The following is a 24548-nucleotide window of genomic DNA, read 5'->3' as shown; positions in this document are numbered from 1 at the left end:
TGTTAAATTTGATGTTCTAAGTTTGAGCTTTAACGTGAGAGGTAAGGTTCAAAGTGTATAACAGTCACTGTATACTTATTAAAGCACTGTAGGGTGTATGGAGGACAACAGTGTTTTGCATTGTGTTTGGTTGTATCATACGACATTACAAAGGTTGGTTAACATGGTTTATTACGATGTACATAATGCATTAGCTGTGAAAAACATTCAGAATATGCAGTCCAACTGGTAGTCCATATCTCACCTGGCTGCAGTGTCAATGTATACACCTAGTGGAAAACCACTCACTGTTGGTTTAGTTGCACTGAATAACGCAATGAATAAAATGACAAATTGACTCAACAACTGTTTCCTCTGCTTTCACCTGCAAGTCAGCGTTTTCAAAAACACAGGAGTGTGTTCATTTAAGGCCGCATCCACTTAGACGTCAACCTCCATTAGCTCAAGCAACACCAGGAAAGAGCCTCAGCTCAATATTAATTAGCAATTTTTTTGATTTCAGTCATAATTCTACTGTTTTCGTGACTTCTGTATAGGATTTGCAGGTCACTAACATCATATACTGAATGGTAGAAGAAACGGAACATTATTTGGCCTTTGAATGAGGAATTAATTTAGTGTAGCAAGATATTAAACAACCACATAACAAATGCTAGTGGACACTGGTGGAAGTTATACATTGACATATTTTTTTTCCCCATGAACACTTTATTCACAGTTGAGGTCTATGGGAACTGGTATTAAAGATCTTAAATACAACATGAATACAAAAGAGGAAACAATGAATTGAGAAACATTCCCCAGTGCAGTTATTTATTAATTATGACAAAAACAAGTAGGAAAGTTATTGTTAACAAAGCCCATCAAAAACTATACAAACTCCCTATAAATAACTGTTGTGTTCTGGTGAGTTATACTGAAAACAGATTTAATGAAGTCAAACATCAATTTACATCAGCTGACATATAGCTTAGCATATAGCTATACAAAAGCCCTTAAATTAAAAACACACAGACACACACGCACACGCAGGTGCAACACCACCCCCACCCCCACCCCCACCCACCTTTGGTAGTGGTAGTCCTTTGGTTTCAAACCCTTTAAATCACATGATACCGGCCCCTGGTTTCCGAAACGATAGGTAAACTAGACTGACGCAGCTTTTTAGTCAACACATCGTATTATCTTCACAGACTGTTGAAAGGTTCCAGACCCCCTGACACTGGTTAGTGGTCCAGTTTTAGACACAGCCACAGTCCGAGTCTTGCAGTGAAAGCACAATGTGTAAAGATACCTTGGCAGTAGGACTAGGAACGTGTCATTTCCATTCATCAGATAAAATGTATTTTGTATGCTGTATGTCACCTGTGTCCAGCCAATTATAGCATACACGTGGGTTGTCCTGAATACAAGATACATTTCAGATTGTTCAACGAAGAAAGAAAGTGTAAAGTTCTTGGACTTTCTGTTACACATGAAATGTTTCGCCTGCCACCTGCTACTCTTTTGTTACATTTAAGGAAGTTTTATCAGATAGTGACAATCCTAACACGTCCACGACAGTTGTAGAGTACTTATGCCAATGTAGAAACTTTACTTCACATGATGACAAGAGTCATATGATCAGAAACAAATTCATCTCCTCAGGGATGAACTACATCCACCTCTCGTGCTCAAGACTGGGAGGGCAGGACCAGGCCAAAGTGCAGCACCAACAGCCCATCCTGGAGCAAAATAGAAACGGCACCAAAAGAATCACTCAAACGTATTCCTGGCCTTGTATAAAATTTCCCATTATTAAAATTGTTTGTTCCTACTGTGTGTCTTTGCGGTGCTTACCTGTAGTGCCTCTTCACCCACAGAGTTCTGTATGTCTTTGAGGGACTGGAAGTGATCTAGGAGGTGATCTCCACAAACCACATCCACCTGCAGGACACACAGAAACACTTCAGACCACAGCAGCAGAGATTCAATCAGAAGCCATTTTCACACACGCACAGCAAACCTTAAAATGATCTACGTAGACATTACCTGGCAAAACTGTATGCGAGAACGCAAATGTCAGTCGGATCAGTGTGTGTGTGTGTGTGTGTGTGTGTGTGTGTGTGTGTGTGTGTGCTTTAATTATTTTGCCACATGGTTTCAAGGCATTCAGGTCAGCCCTGCACAAAAATCTTCAACATTCTGGAGGGACAAATTATTAGGGCGTCACATTAGAAATGTTTTGGTTTTGACCAAACTAAACAAACAATCTACTGTACCCAGTGCCACATCACAAATGCAGGGAAAAATTTAAGTGACGAAAACACTGAACATACAGGAGATGCCTTGGATTTTGATGATAAACTGGGAGGAGATGATGGGGTAGACTAAAACTTCAAGATTAACTAGTCCATTCAAATGATTCTAAAAGGGTGTTAGAGTTTAAAGGTGAGAGTTATACAACTGTTCAGACCTGTGTTTCACCGGACAGTGACCTTATGTCAGTCTTTCTCTGTCCGCTCCACGTTTGTCCAGACAGGCCAGGGTGCAGCACTGAGGCCAGGAAATCAATGTAAGATGCTAATCCTCATCCACGTGTTACTAAATACACCAACACCTGAACACTGTCCAACTGACCACACATCTCTGTTTGTCTGTGCTCTGAGGAAAGGAGGACACTCCTGATTGTAACACTGATAACAATCACGAGCCTTCTCTTACAGCATGTCCACTCTGAGACACACGTGGTATCAATTCACTAATTAGGTGATTATAATCTGATTAAGGTTGTTAGGGAGTGTCTGTTGTGCTTTAGATATACTGTAGACACCCGGCTGAGTTATGACCTGAGCAGTTGACCCTTCTATGTTGGGCTCTGCTTGTACTCCCCGGTGTACACATGTGCATTCCTCAATGCACTGCTTGTTGCTCTGGACATGAGTCCAACAAAGAGATAGAATGTGCTGAATTACATCAAATAGTCATCAGTATGGCTTGGTATGGAGTTCTGTACTTTTTTTAGGTACCGTCCGAATTGCCTCGATACCATCGATTATCAACAAATGACTTGTCGTTCGGTGCCAAATTTCGATACCTAAGGGGTTAATCTCGTCAATGTCAGTGAGCCAATAAACATGCAGCATGCTTATGTGGCCAAATGCAAACGTGATGGTGATTGGCTGTGGTGAGGCATCAAGGAAAAGCATTAGTTTACACCCAGAGACCTGGCTCATATCAGATAAAAGTTAAATTCCACTTCTCTTCTTAGACCATCAATTAGGCATGTGACTTATAAATAACCATAAGATTGATTCCATGTTAGGTATTGGGACAAGGTTACACTAATCTTTCCAAATACCTTGTACAACTATTACAAACTGTAAAAATCTATTGTAAAACAAAAAACTGTTTACGTACAGCACACACCAGCTGGGTAATGCAGCAGCCCGTCATTTGACACGTAGACTGACACGGTTGTTTTGATACGCATCATACGCCACGGGTGTGTGCTGCCCTTAAGTGTGGACATTAGTGTACGTTAATGTAGTTAGGCCACACGTGCTTGCTGGCTGCACACCAGTTTAAAAACACTATTGGCAATTACGAAATAGCCGTTTTCTAATACGTAGAGGCACCCACTCACTTAAATACACCAGCATCACCCTGTTCACACCTACACCATGCTGTAATGCCGACTTCCTTTGCTGTCCTGTTCAAAGTCTGTCTAAAGTGACAATCGGGATCAAGAACGTGGTCATGTCAGTTTGTGAACTCATTAACTGTAAGCCTGGCAGACAGACCATGTGAGGGGAGAGGGAGGATTTTCGACGGAGCACAGGCGCCTGATCTCCCGCTCCAATTTCACTCGGCGTGTCACTGCAGCAAATCACATGCTCTGCTGGCCCACTCACCTGGCAGGTAGAGCTCAGCTCCATCTTCCTCCTGATAAACAGCTCCACGTGGCGGACAGTGGCCTCGCCCGACACACGAACGTACCGCCTCTCTAATGGCTAAACAGGGACAGGGTGTTCAAAATCTAAAAATGATTGGCCAACAAAGTACAACAGAGCTGAACAAGGTAAACAAACATTTGACTACCATGTACAGATACATTTGTATTGTGTAAAAAAAGTGTATACATACACATATACATAAGCATACACATACACTCACCTAAAGGATTATTAGGAACACCTGTTAAATTTCTTGTTAATGCAATTATCTAATCAACCAATCACATGGCAGCTGCTTCAATGCATTTAGGGGTGTGGTCCTGGTCAAGACAATCTCCTGAACTCCAAACTGAATGTCAGAATGGGAAAGTAAGGTGATCTAAGCAACTTTTAGCGTGGCATGGTTTGTTGGTGCCAGACCGTCTGGTCTGAGTATTTAACAATCTGCTCAGTTACTGAGATTTTCACGCACAACCATTTCTAGGGTTTACAAAGAATGGTCTGAAAAAGGAAAAACATCCAGTATGCTGCAGTCCTGGGGGGCGAAAATACCTCGTTGACGCTAGAGGTCAGAGGAGAATGGGCCGACTGATTCAAGCTGATAGATCAACTTTGACTCAAATAACCACGTTACAACCGAGGTATGCAGCAAAGCATTTGTGAAGCCACAACACGCACAACCTTGAGGCAGATGGGCTACACCAGCAGAAGACCCCACCGGGTACCACTCATCTCCACTAAAAATAGGAAAATGAGGCTACAATTTGCACGAGCTCACCAAAATTGGACAGTTGAAGACTGGAAAAGTGTTGCCTGGTCTGATGAGTCTCGTTTTTTGATTTCTGTTGAGACATTCAGATGGTAGAGTCAGAATTTGGCGTAAACAGAATGAGAACATGGATCCGTCATGCCTTGTTACCACTGGGCAGGCTGGTGGTGGTGGTGTAATGGTGTTGGGGATGTTTTCTTGGCACACTTTAGGCCCCTTAGTACCAATTGGGCATTGTTTAAATGCCACAGCCTACCTGAGCATTGTTTCTGACCATGTCCATCCCTTTATGACCACCATGTACGGTAGTATGGTGTTCCTAATAATCCTTCAGGTAAGTGTATGTTCGTACATCCACACATGCAAACAAACAGCTCTATGAGGATTGTAAACACGGTGGAACATACCGGATCAAAACTTTTCAGAAGAATGTAATTCTTCAAATACAGAATATGGTATTAAATTGGAGAAATGTCATTTCAAATTAATACATAATGCAATGCTCTGAGTAAAAACTATTCTTGGCAGTATATCCAACAGGCTCTGTAGTTACAGGATAACTTGACCACAGATGTCCTAATGGATCAGCAGGTCTGGGTGGAGCCTTTAGAACAACCTTTATTAAGTCATTATCCATCTTGCCCCTTTAGTTTCTGTTACCGTGCACCATAATAATCTAATAAGAACGGTTCAAAATACACATTGTAAATATTTTACATCATTACCTTATAGTTGTTGATACCCTCTTCAGCCCTGAAAACAAAACAGGAGTCATAATACAGTCAGGACAACTTTTTTGAACTAAGCAAGCAGTCAATTTAAGGGACCATCTTGTGGCATGTCTATGTAACTACAGGGTCATTTCATGTACTGCTACAAACTGGGTTCCACTTTTTTCCTTAAAGTGCTCATATTGTGCTTTTTGGATTTTCCCCTTTCCTTTATTGTGTTATATATCTTTTTTGTGCATGTTATAGGTTTACAAAGTGAAAAAGCCCAAAGTCCACCCCAAAGGCACTTACCATCTCCAACAGAAAACCCTGTTCACAAACTGCTCCAAACAGCTCTATTGTAGTCCAGCCTTTACTTCCGTGAGGAACGTGCGTCACTTTGTAACACACGTTATAATGCTCGCCTAGCTGCTAGCGTGGCACGCCCTCATACTCTGCGACTGACAAGCTAGCAGTACTTACTGCGCATGTGCGACTCCCAACAAAGATGGAACAGAAGTGAGATGCCTCACTCTGTAGCTAAAACAGAGAGCTCAACACACAGGGTGAAAAGAGGAGCTGCAGCAATGTGCAGTACAGCAAAAAACTATTCTGGTACAACCTCTAAATACAATTATGAACCTGAAAATGAGCATAATATGAGCACTTTAACGCAGAAGACATGGTCACCAAGAGAGTGTGTGTACCTGAGTGTCTACAGGCCAAAAGCAAATCCACTATCCTTTGAACTAGAGCTTGTTACCTCTCTTTTTTATTGTCTCTGATAATAAGAGACTAAAGTACAGCAGTGGTTCCATTAATAATTTAGAGAATGATTTACACCACAAGCAAATGCATTTTCAACATCATGCTGAGAAATAAGAAACCAAAAGTAGACAAATGTTCTGCCATTTGACTCTGTCTGATAGCCCCAGAGGCGACATCAACCTGACACCAGGTTTGGCGAATTAACTAATTAAAGCGTCTCACTAACGACATGAAGAATGGCGTTAAGCTGAGGGAAACCGTTAATTGTAATTAAGAGGGATTAATACATTTGCAAACATTTTGATTTTCTTTGTGTAGGGCCTTTAAATAATATCTACATATGCATAATGTCTAAAAGGTTGAGTTTCTTCCATAGCCAATATAGATGCAACTGATTAGATCCTTACCCAACAAACTCCAGCAGCAGAGATACATCCAGCTCGGGAGGAATGGTGAACACAGACTGGGGAACGTTATCCTTCTTCTGCCTCTTCAACACAACAGGAACCGGAGAAGAGACCACCACTGGAAAGCAAAATGACAAACTCTCAAACTTCAAGGACCTTTGTTGTTAATTAATAATAATTAATGAATTAAAGAATTCGTTATTTTGTTCAGTCTTCCCAAGCAGACACCACTGATCACAGTATGCTAAAACGTTATTGTGTTTGGTTGGGTTTCACTGTTGTCGAAAATACTCTGATTGGCCAAATGGGCACTGCAGTAAGAGAAGACCAATTTGTTACCGATGACCCAAAGAGAATGGGGCAGTGTCATTCAGGTTCCCAAGAAGCTCTATGACCAACAGTGTGTTCAATGTGTTGTTGTTGTTCATTATAATTTGTTAGCTTATCTGCTGTGTGGGAATTGTGAATTGTGTGTGCTGTGTGGGCATCGCAATTAATTTAAATGTAGTACTTTAATAAGCTATTAACACAGAATAACAGTGAAATACTGTGCGACATTACACACAGAGGATCGCAATCATCCAACGTTTGCCCCAAGCCTGTTTACTTAAACTTTTAAGGTTGAACTATTACCTGGTTTTGGCACGTCCAACCCTCTCTCTTTGTAGAACTTACACATTTGTACTCTTTCAACTGTAGTACAAAACAAAAAAAGTTCACAACAGAATTAAAACAGATAATGTACACAAATTATGTTAAACTACATCTGACTGTATGTATACAGTACTTACACTCCTCTAGGAAGGGAACCATTTTGTAAACAATATCTTGCAGTTGTCTATCAGGCCTGAAAACAGAGGTAAAGCGTTTGAAGCTTAACACTGACTGCTTCATCACAGATCTGAGTGACAGCAGGTGTACAATACTAAAAGTACTTAAGCATTTTGACAATAAACTAACTGTATATACATGAAAATGAATGCATCTCACACTTTTAATTACTTCTTTCCCCCTCTGAATAGCTTAAACTCAACTATAAAAATAAATAAATATTAATTTAACAGGTACAGAAGGTGATACGAATCAGCCAATACATCAAGAATGAACAGACCTACCTGATGTTGTATAGTGGTTGTGTCTGGTGGACTACAATGCTGCATGTAGGACACCTGTTGCTGTAGAAAAAGTGCTTCACGATGCAGCTTTTGCAAACTTGGAGAAGACAAAAGACATCACAATGTAAGACACAGTCAGGACCTCATGTACGTCAACGTAGCCACACTAATATGGACTTTTAAAGATGATATAACAAATTATATTTGAGACCTTATAACTATATATCAGCCAACGTAAAAGAATTTTAAACACAACCACATTTGGTAAGAATTTGAATTAAACTTGCTTGTTAAAGTAGAGAGGCCGAGATATTTAGTTTGCAGTGTGTTTTTTTTTCCGGCATTAAAAATAAACTTATCCTTGCTTGACAAACTATGTAATGGAGACACTGTTTTATTACATATATAAACATACATTTCTGTACTCAAATGTCTCTTTACTCTTGTCACCATATGCTTGCTGATACAGACACACTACCGGTCAAAAGTTTGGGGTCACTTCGAAATTTCCATTCCACTCCATTATAGACAGAATACCAGCTGATCTGAGTGGGTGGCTGATCTTTAATGCAATATCTACATTGCCCATTATCAGCAACCATTCATCCAATGTTCCAAAGGCACATTCTGTTTACTAATCTGATATCATTTTAAAAGGCTAACTGAGAAAACATAGGAGAACCCTTTTGCAATTATGTAAGCACATAATGTAATGTGAAAACTGCTGCCCTGGTTAAAAAAAACAATGCAACTGATCTCAGATGGTATTCTGTCTATAATGGAGTGGAATGGAAATTTCTAAGTGACCCCAAACTTTTGACCGGTAGTGTATATCAGCGTTAAGCTACTATTGGCTGATTCATAAAACGGTTTATCAGCTGGCCTCTTGAGTATGGTCTTGTTAAATCTGACATGTGTGTCAGGGAGACATTATGGTAAAATTAACCACTCAGTTCACGTGACTACTTGAATCCTCTCAAAGTCCTCTAAGGACTCCAGGAGTTAAAACAGACCTCAGTTATAACTCACATGTATGCAGGCACTCTGTGATGGTGGTGGCATCGATGAGGAAGCCGCAGCAAAGTGCACAGCGGATATATGGGTAGAATTGATTGAGAGGGAGCTTGGGCTGTGGGAAAGTAAGCAAATCATAGTCAATGGTTAACGTTTCAGCTTTAAAATATTAAGATGTAACGTTAGGATATAATTGACAGTTATCAGAAAGGGAAGAAAATACAGAAGACATCTTCGTTATGAATAGTTAAAGTAAAAGAGAGCTTAGATGTGAGAAAATAAATGGAAACGTTAATTACCTCTTCCTCTGAGTCGCTGTCTGAGATGTTCGTTGACCAGTCATGACTGCGACCATACATAGGTGACATTCCCAACAACGGCTGCTTCCTAACAACACTACAACAAACCTCCCCTTTCTCTTTAAGTACGAGAACAAAACGCCAAGTACGTTACAATTTAACGGTAACGTTAGCTCTAAACGTCGACGTTTTTTTTAGTTGCCAGTGAAGTTAGCTACGCTTAGTAAGCTGGCTAACATTAGCTTGCTTATTGTGGGCAGAAAATTAAACACACATGCGCTTATAGATTGAAGTTACAGTTTAGTTGCTAATGTGACCTCACTTGGCTGTTAAAAGCCCCAATGCGGCTATCACCCAAAAGAAAACTTCGACACAAACTAGCTACTTCCTAACTTTATTCAACGCCTTTGCACTCACGATAGCGACTCAACTTCCCTCGCGCGCGGACACAAACAATACGACGTCCGGCCTAGATCCTTCAGAATAAGTGTGACCTGACCAGAAAAGCAACACATTGTCTAAACCGGTATAAACTCCTATTATCGTATACTTCATCCCTACATTATCATTAAATCTGTATCCGTGCAAAAAATACAGGTTCATTTCACAACACTTTAATAGCAATATTGAGTCAAACATACGGTGTGTAAATCAGAGAATGAGGGAACAGAATTGAAATTAGATCTACAGCATAAATAATACAGTGACTCATTCTTTTTTCTAATAATTCCACACAATTTATAAATCCGATACATTTATTTTGAAAACACAATTACGTATTTTCCGGTGATAGCTATACACGAGGATGAAGGTTCTATTCTGATTGTGTCAACAGGGGGCACCCGAAGCATGTAATTACGGCCAATGCAATATTTACAAAAAGTCACTTTTCTTGACGAACAAGTCATTCATATGTTTTTGGTTGTTCCTGTATTCGTGTCTGTGTTTATTCTTTTCTGGTTTTCTTCCATTTCTTTTAATTTCTTTTTGTTTTTGTTAGTATAAAAATGAAGAGGTATTGCTTTGACGTGTAGGTAATGAACCTCAGAGGTGCCCAGGTGTGACCTCACTTGGCCACCAGAGGAGGTTATGGGAACTGTTCAGGAATCAGGAGAGGTGCCTGGAGCTCCAGATAAAACGAAATAAAAAAAAAGAAGTAAACAGCAAATATTGCAGTAAGTGTTTTTTGTGTTAAATATTTACCCAACATAATAACATTTAATATCTAAAAACGCATCAACTAATTTTCAACTTTTAGCATTCAACACAGCCATAACAATGTGGACAGCACTATATGTAAATAAACCAAATAAAATGTATTTCATGGCAGTGGAAAGGAAGGACCAATGGTGTGTTTTGGTCAGTTAAAGAATCTTCTAGTGCATTTGAAAATGTATTGCAAACATTCATTGCATGGACCATAAACAATCATCGAGGCGTTTCCCATAATTGCACCCTTTCTTTCTTTCTTTCTTTCTTTCTTTCTTTCTTTCTCTTTCTTTCTTTCTTTCTTTCTTTCTTTCTTTCTTTCTTTCTTTCTTTCTTTCTTTCTGTGGCAACCTTGCAGAAAGAGTCACAGTGAATTTTGTGTTAAATGTTGCAGTGACATGCCCACCAGAGTCAGGACATCCCCTAATAGACAACCCCAGCAACATGTCTAAGCAGCACAGACATTCCTTCGGGACACAATTTACATTATGTTGTATGTGGGAAAATGGGAAACCAATCTCCATCCTTAGTCATTATATTGGATTTAAGCCTTTCTGATGAAAACCATCCTCATGTCTTGCAGGACATTGGCTCCAAAAAGTAGAATTGCTGCTGCATTTATGGCCATGACACCTGAGTTTTTAATGGATGTAAGGCTGTAACTACATGCAGGGGTTATAGGTGCTGTGAATTGAAATGGTTAAGCTGGCATATTGTTGTGACAGTATATTCTTCATGTTTGAGTGTACATTTTGTATTTACATTGGAAAGACAGATGAACACTTAAGCCCTAATATTAGAGGAAAACAACTTCCCCCTTCTTGCAAAGAATCCTTTATAGCTAATGTGTTTGCATGCATTCTGATGGAGCAGCATGAAAAAAAAAAAAAACATTCCTAAATGACTGCTATACAAACTAGGATGGTGAGCTCATTCACTTATCAGCTATTTATCATATCTACATTTGTAGATAATCTGAGGAAGACCATCAAACCAAAAAAACTGTTAAGTCCACCTATTGAACTAGAACTCTTTCAGTGTCTTCAGATGGAATCATATTTTTCACTCCCCATATTAATCTATCTAGCACCTGCAGCATTACACATTCACCTCTGTCTGCTTTGCATACAGTGTTACTGAATCAGCCGGTGTGTGAGAAGATGATGCAGGCTGTTCTGTTTTGCAGTAGCATCTCATACCTTTGCACTTCATTGTCTGAAGACCAACAGCAGGTATGAGCAGCTAAATCAAACACACCACAGAAGTATTACCAACGTTTACTGCATGTGTGGCAAAAAAAGAGAGTGAGTGGAGAAGTTTTTCCTGACCCGAATCGAGCTGTTAAGGACATAGGATGCTGTACAGATTGTTAAGCCCCTTGGGGCAAATTTGTGTTATTGGGCTATGTGAATAAAATTGACTCGACTTGACTTGCAAAGAGGTTTAATGAGAGATGTTTGCAGTGATGGATCAGTCATCTCAATTCATGATACTCCTCTTTATCCTCTAAATATTCCCTCCACTAGATTTAATCAGGCAGTTTATGTGCAGAACACTAAATTCTCACTCATATCTGGGACTTCTTGTGGTTAAATATTTACTTTTGGGAGATTTCTTTGTGATATAGTGTAGACTACTACTTCCTATCTGCCAACAGATGTCTGTGGGAATTTAGAATTTACCACATTTGTAATGCTGTGTTTTGGGTAGTCAAATGGGATTTCCACCTCTTAGCGTTTGGAGTCATGCAGTTAGTCAATGTCAATAATGTAAGATCTGCATCTTTGGAAACCTTTCATGACACACTTGTGTTCTTGTGCTAATACCCTGATGTCATGACTGAACAGGGAATTTCCAGACATCTACTCACTGTGTGTAATAGCTTTGTGTTGTCTCTGTGGAGTGTGTGTGTGTGTGTGTGTGTGTGTGTGTGTGTGTGTGTGTGTGTGTGTGTGTGTGTGTGTGTGTGTGTGCATCTTCATACGTGCATGATAACTTTACTTGTTGTGGTGACATCATAAAGAACCCAACAGAAAGACCAGACATTCTCAACACTTTAATGTAGTTAAACTTCCATGTGGAAGTGTGGGAAGCCCCATTGAGAATTAGGTGGGATAAATTGGGAATTCACTATTGGTTTAATTTAAGTGGTGAAAACAGCTCTGCAGTCAAGTGTCTTTTGTAGTATTACTGGGAATTTATAGGAAGGGATAATAAGTCAACCTCATAAAACAGCTTATAGGAATTGGTCTTAGACAAGAAAATGTGACTTGGTTGTTTAGTCCCAAGTATTATTCTGGTTTCTCTCAGAACCTTGCACAAGATATATCTCCAGGAGCAGTTTATTTTCACAGATGGGTGCTTTAAGCTAAATGCGAATGTCAGCATTCCAACGATGCTTACGATGACAATGCTTACATGCTGATGTTAAGCAGGTATAGCCCAATGTTTACCATCTTTGTTTAGCATTTTAGCATCTATTTTATACCGTCTATGGTCAACATGCTAACATAGTTAACACAAAGTATGCTATACAGCTGAAGCTGATGGAGAATCTCATGAGGTTTGCATGTATTTGGCCATAGACCAAAGTATTGGACAAATTATAGTTTGGTGCTAGAGGAAATGTTTAGCGATTACCAAAGTTATTACAGTTCATCCCGAGGAGAAAATGAATGTCTGTACCAAATGTAATGAAAATCCATCCAAAAGTCGTCACGACATTTCACTAAAAAAAATGTCAGCCTCATGGTGGCGCTGGAGAAAATTGTCAGGGGATCCACTATTAGTAGCAGTCAGTATGATTTATCCTCTGTGGATCATGAATATCTGCACAAAATGTAATGACAATTCATAGTTGTTGTTAAGAGAGAGAGATGTTCAGCCTGGACCAGAATGGTGGATCGACTGACTGACTGACCAACAGACAGACGTTGCCATCCCTGGACTTACGCAGCGCTACCATGGCTAAACAATATCAAATAAAAACAGTTCGTAATTACCTGTAGCAGTAACTCCAGCATTACCCTCACAGCACACAGCCTGCTGGAATTTTATTGGAAAATTATGAACTGAATTAAGGTATGAAGATTTTTTTTTAGGCACATTTATATCAAAGGTGGCACCTTATTGGTGGAAATCCTTCCGTCACATTCACACACAGTTGGTAAGATCAACCAAAACCACCTAAAACAAAGATAGGGCACCAATAGCACAATAGTTTAACCTTCCGTATATAACGACAGCATACAAATAAACTGTTTCAAGTGTCAACATGTAGCAAAACTAGAAAAAAAGACTTGGATCCAAATGACTATATCAAAACACTGGTTATATATTTTTTTTCTAAAATCAGAAAATTGCATTTACAATTTACACAGTACTCATAATATATTACATGGTACATACAGAGAATGCTCTTTATGGTGCATCTCAATCAGACAAGAAACAGGCTCTTCATATCAGTGCAGTGTGTCTATTTATATCACCACAGTACAGAGCGGAGCTAAGATGTCATCTGTCCCACTGGCAACAATGACATCCAACTATTACTACTGACAAATGACATTCAACGTGCTTTAGCATCACTGACGCACAATACCTTTAACTGAAAGCCTGTTATGATACAAAACACTTTCTTAGAAATAACTTAAACCATGTATATATGTGTTAATGTACTGGTTGGCCATTAATTGTAGCTGAATGTAGTTGCCTGTAGTTTCTATCAGATCCCATATGACAATATAATGTCTTGCCATTTAGGGCTTCATTACCTTCACTCAGCGCGGACAATGAAAGATTACAGCTAAAATACACACAGCCATGTTTCCTGTTAGTTTACAATTGTCCTGTTTTGTTAAAAGTCCTCTTTTCCACAACTGCACATCTTTCATCACAGTCTCTGCATTCACCATCAACTTTGGGGCAGCAATAACCCAAACGAGGTTTGGATATCTTCAAAGCTGCATGTCTGGGGGTTGAACCTTCTTCGTTCTAAGCTTCAGGCTCTTAAGTTGCGGTGAAAGACTGAGACACATCATATTCATGTGGCACTGCATGTCATTTTTTTTTTTGAGAAAAGTAAAAAAACAAGCAGACTGACATTTCTCAGAGGCAGAGTTGCTCTGGAGGCATGTCTGACTGGGGGGTGTCTGACTGCGTGTCAATCACTGCTCATGCACACGCATTCATTCTCCTTTGTGGGGGGAGGGGCTTAGGAGAGCGTTTTGGGCTTTAGCAGAAAGGGGGGGAGGGACTGAGAAGTTGTCGATGTTCACATGTTTTGGCTAAGTCCTGGATCTTCACAATCCTACCTACAGCACCTTTAAATGAGGAATTGGAACATTTCCCAACTAGCTGGTATCATCACACTCTGATAATGATGCCAGCGATATGTTTTTGGAAATGATGCCATAATGTTGATGGTAAATGCTGATGCTGAATACCATTTAAAAAGGTAATCTTGTTACCAAAATAGACTGTGGAAAAAATGTCAAAGTAGAATTGAGAAGGAGCTTTCTGAAGCCTGGAGTTTAGGATGGATGTCTCACTGTTAAGTGGCGCCAGACAATTTAGGACAATTTCCCCACAACTCATTCACCATTTCCTACATAACTTATCTATAATGAGGAGTAAACTGGATTCCATGCATGCATGAATCCTCATCATTGTGCCCAGTGCTGACGGGTGTAGTCTCTCATTGAGAGGATCTGCAGCTGTAAGGCACTTAGCTTAAACATCTGGCTATGTACTGAATATTGCAGTATCTAGGCTTGATAGTTAGCCTTAATCTGCTATCATGAATTAGCATTCCCACCTCTGTCTCAGTGTTACAGTCTCCCCCCATATAGTTTACCAGGTAGGCTCCTTAGCCACTTACTGTTTAACTCAGACTATTATATAAGTTCTACTTCCAGAGTAGCTCTGCCTTGAAGAAATGTTTGCATTACTAAAACTACAGGTGACAAGGTGTCAACTATCTGGAGAGGTGCTTTTGTTACATATGTTCCCCTCTCAGACCTCCAGGAGACTCTGTGGCCGCTCAGGTGCTTGTTGGGGGTTAGGCTGGAGGCGACAAATAGGCTTGTTGCACATGGGGCAGACACTGCGGATCTCTAACCATTTTAGCAGACACCTGAGAAAAGCAGATAGATGAGAGACATATTACCTAATTTGTAATTTCAAAGGAAGACAAAGTACGAAAAATTATACAGATTTGTCCAGGTGGAAACTATGAAGAAAAAGAAGTTCAAACAGCTTAATTAACAGTTGTAAAACAGGACTGAGCAGACAGACTTACAGGATATGTACACAGTGCAGGAGATACTGGTGATACAGGTAGAGTCAGAAGGATGAGCAAACCGGTCTAAAAGCACTGTTAATGTCACACCTATGCTGCAGGGCAAAAACAGGTCTCCGTTGCTTCAAGCATGCTCATGCTCAAACATGTAAGGACATATGTTGTCAGGAATTTGCTCTTCGTTTTTTGGCAAGACACCCTGAAAAACTTGCCCAATATCTTTTTTTCCTGAAATCCACTACTTCTCTGACTGCTTCATCGGTTAACCTGAAGGCAGAAGTCCATCAAAAGCGGAATTATTTTTGAGTCACTCCTTCGAGCTGGTTAGTCAAGATTGTTGCACATCGCAAAGTCTTTACCAAAATGTTAAGAAACCAAGGCTAGAATAATATTTTGTGGTTTTAAAAGCGAGGCCTATGGAGCCACTGACAATGGATGTGCAGACCCAGTGGCTGTTCCAAAAGTGCTATTCCACATGGTTTCAATAGAAGATTGTTTGCATCTTCAGTCATGAGTATGCATGAGTCAATACAATTAGCTGCGTGATCACCAATTTGTGAAACAGCTAAACAAATGAATCAAGTCTGGAGTAAATTGACTGTACCTTTGAAATACATTGTGCATGTTCACAAATACGGAGTCAGCTGTCCAATCTCATCAAAGTTTGAAAATGACCAAGCAGGGTTGTAAAACTTACTTCTTGTGAAACGCATGGGAACATGGGCACACTCCAAGCTCATCCCTGCTGCGAAACTCCTCTAAACACACGGCACATGTTTGCTGAAAAGGGGAAATGACAGGTTATGAAGTCAGTTCATAACCGACACCTAAACTATTCACCGTTAATACAAAATGTCCCTATACAAGCACTATCATAGCTGCATAACATTTACAAAGACAGAACGATAATGCATCCATTCAGCAGCTAGACTGTGATTCTTTGCTAAAATAATCCCCAATAAAACTTTCCATGACTGCACTGCAATTTGATCAGTGCCTAATCGCCATATATTCATATTAACAGTATGTACAAAACTATATTCTGTTTTTGCATTTAGTACAAGAAATGAACGTTACCCTTTTCAACATCCAGGCAATGATAGAAAATGTACACTCTAACCCTAACTACTATGTCAGACTAGTCTACTGCCAATTTCAATTTTGGTAGTTTAGCAAAGATAAAGCAAAATGATCATCCAAAGATTAAATACTTTTTTTTTTGTTGAGAAGATCTTCTCCTGTGAGTTACAGTTTGCTGCTAGCTGTGAGTAGTTCCTATTTCTGTTGTGTGAATTTGTCTGACAACACCACTCCATTTTCTTACTTTTCCAAAACCTGCTCACAATTATTTTGTAGTATGGAATTGGGACATAGCTTATAAGACAGCCAGAAGAACTGTCATGTATTTGCAACAGTGTACCAGGGAGTAGCTGGCTGCTGTGTCTAGCCAAGCAGACAGAACCATCTTCAAAAATAGCCTAAATGAAGTACGGTAAAAGGAAAATCATAGAAAGGAATATATAATGTTTGGTTGCGTGGTTATCCTCTGAACTTCAGTTATAGCAGTAACTCAGACGTTGATTACATGTGGAATATTTTTTACGCTATAATTGGACAACTTTGCCAACAGGAATAACTGAAAAATACTTGTTTTTCTAGCAAATTACAGATTCACTGTAGCTCATTACAGCAGTAAATGTGTTGCTGAAAATTGTAGCCATCACATCATTTTGCTACATTTTAAATACTGGAGTCACAGTAGGTTTTCCACATTCATTTCGTCCCATTAGCCAGTTATCATTGTGCTCCCATTCACTCTGTATTCAACTTACACCAAGAAGGCTCAGTTTCTTCCCCGCTCCTTTCAAAACAACCTGTTGAAAAGAACAGATTTGTGACAAAATGCAGACAAAAAAACAAACAAATAAATATAGTTTGAATGACAATCTGACACTATGTATTAACACATTACCTCATTGTAGCCGAACTGTTCTCTTGCACCTTGTCTCCTGAGCCTGTGGAGCACAAAAAACTAACTTATCATGCTGTAATTTAGAATAAAAAAAATTCTATTATGTGCCTGGTGCTCCATATCTGTCTTCTTCAGGACACGTCTTGTCATGCTGTGGGAATCAGCTGAGATACTGTGTCAAGCAGCCCTGGAATTCACACAACGCCAAATTCAAGTAACAGCCTGCGCATCCACGCTCACCACGAACAGATCTGTAACACTTTCAAGAACGTGCTCTGTTTTATTAAATTGATCATAAATTGTTGAAAGCGTAAATGCATTACAGTTATGATGGGCTCAGTGAACAAGTACAAATTTGACTAAACTAAAAACTTTGTTGGCTTCTGACTTTGCTAAAACTAAACATTTCTCCCAACTTCAAATAACCCCACAGTCCGTAATACGTTTTTCAGATATCTTTCAGCCAAACAAATCAACAAAGCATAACCTCCTTTGCAAAGGTAAACATTGAACAGGTTTTTTCCAGAAGTGGACAGAAGTTCACTGATCTAATCCAGCTGTCTGTAATTGCCTTTATATTAGCAGCTTTCACCTGAAACTCTGTCAAAAAACAGACAAAGCATCATGTAACACAATGACAGACCTCTGCATTGACAGATTACCGGAATCAACTAACTGTAGTTCATTCAAATATTAAAACTCAGTCTCTACTGAGTATAGATCTTTTGCTCTCCTCCTCTACAGGTAAGAAAAACAGCTATGTTGTATGCAAGGAGGGTTGTTGAAAGAAAAATACAGAATATCACTAACTAAAATTGTTCAGGCAGGAGGAGAGAAAATGAAGAAAACAAATAAGAATAAATAAGAATAAATAAGAATAGATCAGAAGATCAGAAAATAATTTATGTGAGGCACTTAGGTTAATGATCTGTGAGAGCTTCAAAATGACAAACTTTCTTTGCATTTTTAACAGACCGTGGAGTTAAACTGGATCGATGTCTCCAGTCACAAATGCACGAAATTACTGAGTTATGTCTGATTTTTACACTAGTCCAGTACAGCAGTCTGACTGTTTGAATCCTGTGCATGAGCTCTAACCCAGCCACGTCTGTTGTGTTGTACCTGAACAGGTAGCAACAGAAGAAAAGGGTGAGCATGAGGATGAAGAGGCCGATGCCCAGGATGATGATATAGATGTTGAGCGGCAGGTGGAAGAGCTCTTCAGATGTCATCTTGCCGTAAGGGTCGGAGTTCTGCAATCCAACGTCACACGTAGACCCTGACAGGATGGGACACATGAAAAAAAAAGATGACACAGAATGGAAACAGGAGCAAAAGATATTGTATCGATACAGCTGAAGCTTTACCACCACAGTATCACAGCAATCACAGCAATCACAGATAATGAGAAAATGCATTTCCCTCAGATTCTTGTCAGGGTGAAAAGCCTCTAAAACAGCATTTAGAACAAGAAATTGTGAACTATCCATTGAATATGTATTTATACCATTACAAATAGTCAGGCATACTTGTGTGGAGGCAACCTTCCTACACACTGAAGTATTAACAACTTTGACATTCAATATGTATCAAACTGCATTTTATCAACATATATTTTCATGAAAGGTTGGCATTAGCCAGTAAGCGAGTCCAAACTAACTCAAGTTTGTCTTCGCACAAAGAACAAGGCACTCATGCACAAAGCCTAATGTTGGCAATATTTTTCAAACGCATTTTGGCAAAATATGAAAATGTAATTTTTTAAACATGAATAGCTGCCGCAAACAAAGCTACAGTCAGTTGATTCACATGTAAGGAATGTAGCCTACATCATGTGGCATTTAGAAACTCAGCAGAAAGACAAATTGTATGAATTTCCACACAGAGTGCATAAAGAGTGTTTTACACATGGCATTTGAAGATGGTGAATCCATTTGAAAGCTTTGAGAGATTTAGCCGTGTTTATCACTTTGAATGATGTTAGTAGCATACATTTAGAGTAGTGTGGGTGAGCTTCCATGTTTCATTACTTCATGAATGATCTGATTATTGGACTATTTCTTTCCTGTCTTGGGTTCCCAAAGTGCACAATGCTGGTCGTCTACAACTTTGACACTTTATTTTAGCCTTTCTAAAAATCTATAAATCTATAAGGTTAGAATTAGGTTTAGGTGTAGTTCTGATGGATAAGATTATTGTGCAAGGGAATGACATAATGAATTGTCCCCAGATGGATAAGTTACAGTAAACCCCTTCACTCTTAGTGGAGCATAGGTCATCTACAATGGCCCTTTCTGTAATCTTTGTGTCCACTTGTTGGGATATTAGCCCTCTTAGCTCTGTCAGAGCTTTGCCATCGTGTTTCCACGGTCCACACAGGTCTTCATGCCAAATGTATCCCATCATACATCACCCTGTCTGTGTCCACCTCTTATGGCAAGGATGCGGTGTACGTATCTGTGTAACTTGTAAGGCCTGGCGCACATGCAGCACACTACATCTGTGAAGCCTTATATTTCAAATTGCAGTGCAATGCTGCTTAGACGTCCAGGATTCTTGAGCTGCACAAAGTTTTTGAACTTGGGTGAAAGTTGAGATGTAAGTGCATCTGTAGACGAGGCAGTGTGTAATAACAGCTACGGAGGTGACTGATTTGTAATTTTGTGTTTAAATAAGAAGTGAGTGAGAAAGTGGGAGAAAGGAGAGAACTGAGTTGTGGAAATAACTTTTGACACTTTTTTCTTTAAACTGCAATTGGCTTTACTACCTTTTTACTTACGTATAATTAATGTAGTAATGTTGTTAAAGGAAAAAAAAGGAGATCTTAGATTTTTTTTTCTACTGGTGTTTACTATCTTCAACCTCTCCAGCCCTGCAAAGCACTTTCATTTGAAGTTTTACAACCATCCTTACATCACACAGGAATGTATGTCTTCCACTTCCTAGTCCGCGTCTTGGCCTAACACTAGTTACATGCTGGAGTTTGGGCACGGGGGTGTTTTTAGCCTGAGGGGCTTGAACACGTAAGATTTCATTCCACACGATACCGCCTCAAACCACAGTAGTTAACTCTTAAGCTTAAGTGCACAACGTATACTGTGATGGTGACCTCCTGGTTCAAAAATAATTCTGTAATGGACAGGGGTCAGGGCAGGAGGATGCAATCTTCGGTTTTACAGTTTGGGAGGTGGGGGGGGATTTGACAAGAGGTTTGGGTGAAGGAGGAAGCAGATGTAATCTTAGCACAATGTTAGTAAATCATTGATAGTGAAGCGCTAAAAGGTAGGCCACTGTGCAAATGCATGGGACTGTGCCTGAACACTGTTAAACTGGAAGAGTAGCGTTGGCTGGAAAATGATAGAACCTGACTGTATAAAAACTTCCTTCAGAGGTCTCAGTTGTTTGTTTTTTTATATGTTTGAGGTCATGTCAGTGGTAAAACACATAGGCCTGATAAACTCATTATGATAATGGTTCTTATTGGTCATGTCATAACTTTGTGTATATAATTAGGATTGTGTTGTAGCAGCTATTTATAAATCCAGTGGTGTGGGAAGTCCTTCTGAAACTTTATCAGTTAGTTGACAGTTACACCTGGCAGTTACTGGGTGTTAACATTTAGTAACAACTAATCTCAGTAAAAGAAATAGTAGTTACCTGAATGTAACTCCAGCTCTTTGAGTATGTGCATAGACCTCTAACGGGCTTCACTATTGGTTTAACCCATGGATGGATTATAAAAAATGGATACAGCGTTCGAGACAGAGCCCCGTTCATTCCTATCAGAGTTGCTGAGTGGCGCATGAAGCCATAATGGAGCCAAATATTATCCAGATGATCAGCACTACTTCTGCATTGTGCGGCCCATAGAGCAGGCGCGCTAGAGACCTCCCCTGGCCGGGCCGGCTACTTCCAGTTTAGCGCTTAACTAACTTGAATGGGGATTAAATGATTTAATTTTGCGGGTCTTCTTGACTTTCCAAATGTCTTCGGACCAAACAGTTCAAATTCAGAAGTTGGCTCCACCATCTGGGCAACCAGCAACAAAAGGCAGTTGCAACAAAGCCAGCGTTGAACATCAACCAATGTATGTAACCTTGTCAAGCGAGCCAGTGAGGGAGGCAGTTTGCTGGCTATTGCTAAACCAAATTAGCAAATGCTACTGTAGCATGTCATGGTGTAGCTAGAACTGGCCAGCTAGTGACGTAGCCTGAGTGACACTAGCCTAGCAGTAAGCAAAAGTGTCTGGTATGTCGTCAAAGACACAGGAACGTCCTCACAGACAAGCTTGTTATCTTCCTTGTGGTACTAGTACCACAGCTAGTTAGCCGATGCCTCCTTTCCCAGCAGAGGGAACGAGCAGGCTGAAATAGTCACGAGAAACAACAGGACTTGCTTAGGGGGACATCTCAGCAACACAAGATGGTGATGGAAGTTTTTACCGAGGGCTGTGTTTGCACTCAAGGTGTCTGAGTGAAAGAGAGCCTATCAAAAGGTGTGCCAGTGTTTTATATGATATGGCATGTATATATATATATATATATATATATATATATATATATATATATATATATATATATATATATATATATACCCTCAATGAGGTAAACCTACAGCGAAGCCTGTTAGAGGATGAAGCACATACGCAATAGACCTAGTTTGTGTGGTGCAACTCTGTGATTTAAATCTCAATTTAGTAAACACTTACGTTATTGCTAGGCTAAGTTTGAACTTAAGAAAAAACTGTGCAACCTGCTCCAGGACACTTACCGTTACACCATGGGACTGGATGCATCAAATGTGCGAATGTTCGGTTGGTAAACCTAAACAATCTTTGGGGTCATGATCTCTCCAATATCACAAAGTCTGGTTTCCACAAAAGCACAAGATTTGACCTGTACATCCACTACTTTTTTGTTTTTGTTTCAGACTAGTTTAACCCTGATAGTTGAGAGAATGTGCAGTGGCTTAAATCCTTGTGGTCTGGAGTAAGCCGAACTGATTAGAGACTCCCAGTTTCTCCAGAAGACATTACCAAAATAACCAGCTGCTCATTTGAACCTCAGTCTGCAGTGAGGCTTTGCCACTGAAAGACAAAGACAACAGTCTTGGAGATGAACCTGTGAGCACTTTTTGTGGATAAAAAAAAAGAAAAAAAAGACACCAATGTCACTGACAGTATGAGGAAATATACTCCAAATCCCATCCAGCACTGTTATGTACCTCTGGCCGAGCGCAGTCCCTGCTTTTTTGTTTTGCCTCCCCTTCAAAACATTGTCACGAGGCTCTCCCTCCTTTCCTCTTCTTTTTTCTTCTCCCTTCCTTTCTTCTCTCTCCTCTCTTTTTAGATCTCCACGTCGCTTTATTCTTCTCTGGCTGTGAAAACCTGCCTTTGCCAATTATGGAGACACAAAGGGAAGGACATGGATGGGTTTCCCAGCAGCACAGCCAGCCAACGAGGCGGGCAGAGAGGCAGAGAGGCAGGCAGGCAGGCAGCCTCAGTGTTCCTGTGGAAAGCAGCGTCTCATCTCTTCCCCAGCCTTCTGCTCTGAACAAAGAACACAGAGAGGTATACAACACAGGAAGACAATGCGGCTAATGTTAATGCATATCCAGGCTCTTCTCCTGTCTTTTCCTCTCACATTCACTCTCCTCTCTCTTCTCCACTTCTACAGCCCTCAGTTTGTAAACAGATCCCTGCTCATGTGATTCGCTGTCTGCATCACAGCTCTGCTTTCACCGCCCCCTCCTTCCTTCTTCCTCCCCACCCACCCACCCACCCGCCTGCCTGCCCTCCCTTTACCTCTCGCCCCTCTGGGTTTTTCCTTCCACCCCCATCCCCTCCTTCCTTTGCAGCTGCATGCTATTATTGAAGTAGCTGTAGAGCAGATGGCAGACAGGCAGATGTGGAAACAGCATGGTGAGACGCTTTGATATGATAGTTCTGATATAGTTGGATTGAATACATGCTATTTGTAGAGTTAGTTGATTCCAACTCTAGTTTATACAACGCTTCCCTTGTTTATAAAGATCGTAACCTAAACTGATTCAAATGAGGAACTAATCCATTTCCACCAAGGCTGCACCATGAAATGGACAATATGGGCAACTGCCCCTGAACCTCAGGGGATACAAAGTTCACCAATTAGTTCTGAAGAAATTGTAAATATCTTTGTTAATAATGTAATCACCACTGAAACACATTATAAACAGAAATTATAGGGGCCTAAAGGTGACATGTGCATTGCACCTGAACTTGAGGCCCTAAAGTGCTGTGTTTCTTTTTCTTTTAAGTAGCTGTGGCAGACCGCATGAATTTCCCCCTGCGGGATAATAAACTTCACTTTGACTTTGACCTTCTACAGAGGCCCGGAGATAACATCTAGTTTAAAGGCCTTTATTATTTCTGTTTATATTGGGTTTACAAGGTGCAAAAATAGGGGCGTCAATAGGGGCCCACAGCACATTGTTGACCCAGGAACCCCATAGTCAATCAATCCGTCCCATGATTTCTACAAAAGTAGCTACTGCAACTGTAACTAAGGTCTCCGAGGATTCATATACCAAAAGAATATAATGTAAAAAAGTATGACCAAGCTTTATAATACAGCCCACAATCCTTGGACTTAAACTGCACATCCAATTAATAAGGGAGCTTTCTCCCATATTTTCAATGCTTTGTCCTGATGGTTTGTTTAAGAGTGTAAATACACTTACATACCTATCAGCATTGCTACCCCACTTTCCCCTCTTTTCTTGTGTTGTTACGCAGTGATACCCTTACCCTTACCCTACCACATCATTTTTAAATATGTACTCAGTAATTTGAAAATTTCAAGGCAAAACATAAAAAGTGTTCTTCCCTTAGACCTACAAACTGTATTTGTCCCAGTATAGGTACCCAGTATGTATTTTATTGGTACCCCGTGTACTTAATAATAACACTGTAATTTGTGGGCTGTATTATAAAGCATTGCCATATTTTGCAATTTTGAGCAGGAAGTGGTCCGATTTAAAGGGGCACTTCACCAATTTTAATAATCAAGTTCAG

At 40.0% G+C, this 24548-nt stretch overlaps 2 protein-coding genes across 4 annotated transcripts; both read right to left on the bottom strand.

Moving 5' to 3' along the window:
• Positions 1–796: 796 nt before the first annotated feature.
• pcgf6 (polycomb group ring finger 6) lies at positions 797–9470 on the bottom strand. Of its 2 annotated transcripts, XM_078273435.1 has the most exons (11): positions 9018–9470; positions 8734–8833; positions 7705–7801; positions 7381–7436; positions 7223–7282; positions 6590–6707; positions 5430–5457; positions 4714–4777; positions 3894–3992; positions 1840–1926; positions 797–1724 (listed from the first exon to the last, which is right to left on the bottom strand). In XM_078273435.1, exons 1-10 carry the CDS (start codon positions 9084–9086, stop codon positions 1853–1855), a joined length of 765 nt encoding a protein of 254 aa, XP_078129561.1. In that variant the 5' UTR covers positions 9087–9470; the 3' UTR covers positions 797–1724; positions 1840–1852. The 2 variants fall into 2 exon arrangements, with proteins under 2 accessions (XP_078129561.1, XP_078129560.1); XM_078273434.1 differs by lacking the exon at positions 4714–4777.
• A 3778-nt stretch (positions 9471–13248) lies between these two features.
• Positions 13249–23218, bottom strand: LOC144532330 (RING finger protein 122-like). Of its 2 annotated transcripts, none has more exons than XM_078273027.1 (6): positions 22268–23218; positions 18620–18776; positions 17498–17540; positions 17358–17399; positions 16223–16305; positions 13249–15360 (listed from the first exon to the last, which is right to left on the bottom strand). In XM_078273027.1, the coding sequence occupies exons 1-6, from the start codon at positions 22290–22292 to the stop codon at positions 15240–15242; spliced, it is 471 nt and encodes a 156-aa protein (XP_078129153.1). In that variant the 5' UTR covers positions 22293–23218; the 3' UTR covers positions 13249–15239. The 2 variants fall into 2 exon arrangements, with proteins under 2 accessions (XP_078129153.1, XP_078129154.1); XM_078273028.1 differs by having other exon boundaries at positions 22721–23218.
• Between the last annotated feature and the right edge of the window lie 1330 nt (positions 23219–24548).

Source organism: Sander vitreus, chromosome 17 (assembly GCF_031162955.1).
Source record: "Sander vitreus isolate 19-12246 chromosome 17, sanVit1, whole genome shotgun sequence".
Taxonomy (NCBI): domain Eukaryota; kingdom Metazoa; phylum Chordata; class Actinopteri; order Perciformes; family Percidae; genus Sander; species Sander vitreus.
Note: the sequence above shows the minus strand (reverse complement) of the source record. Positions and strands in the feature narration are given on the sequence as shown.

Bases quoted from the DNA above. Each gene is read 5' to 3' on its own strand.
- pcgf6 (XM_078273435.1), bottom strand. From the start codon at position 9,086: ATGTCACCTATGTATGGTCGCAGTCATGACTGGTCAACGAACATCTCA. The intron at 4,778-5,429 runs GTAATGATGTAA...ATGTCTCAACAG, and splicing joins AGGGTATCAACAACTATAAG to AAATCAAAAAACGAGACTCA. The intron at 3,993-4,713 runs GTGAGCTCGTGC...GTCCCTGTTTAG, and splicing joins TCTTCAACTGTCCAATTTTG to CCATTAGAGAGGCGGTACGT.
- LOC144532330 (XM_078273027.1), bottom strand. From the start codon at position 22,292: ATGCATCCAGTCCCATGGTGTAACG. The intron at 17,541-18,619 runs GTACAACACAAC...TGTGCTCCACAG, and splicing joins TTCTGTTGCTACCTGTTCAG to GCTCAGGAGACAAGGTGCAA. The intron at 16,306-17,357 runs GTAAGTTGAATA...TCCCCTTTTCAG, and splicing joins AGAAACTGAGCCTTCTTGGT to CAAACATGTGCCGTGTGTTT.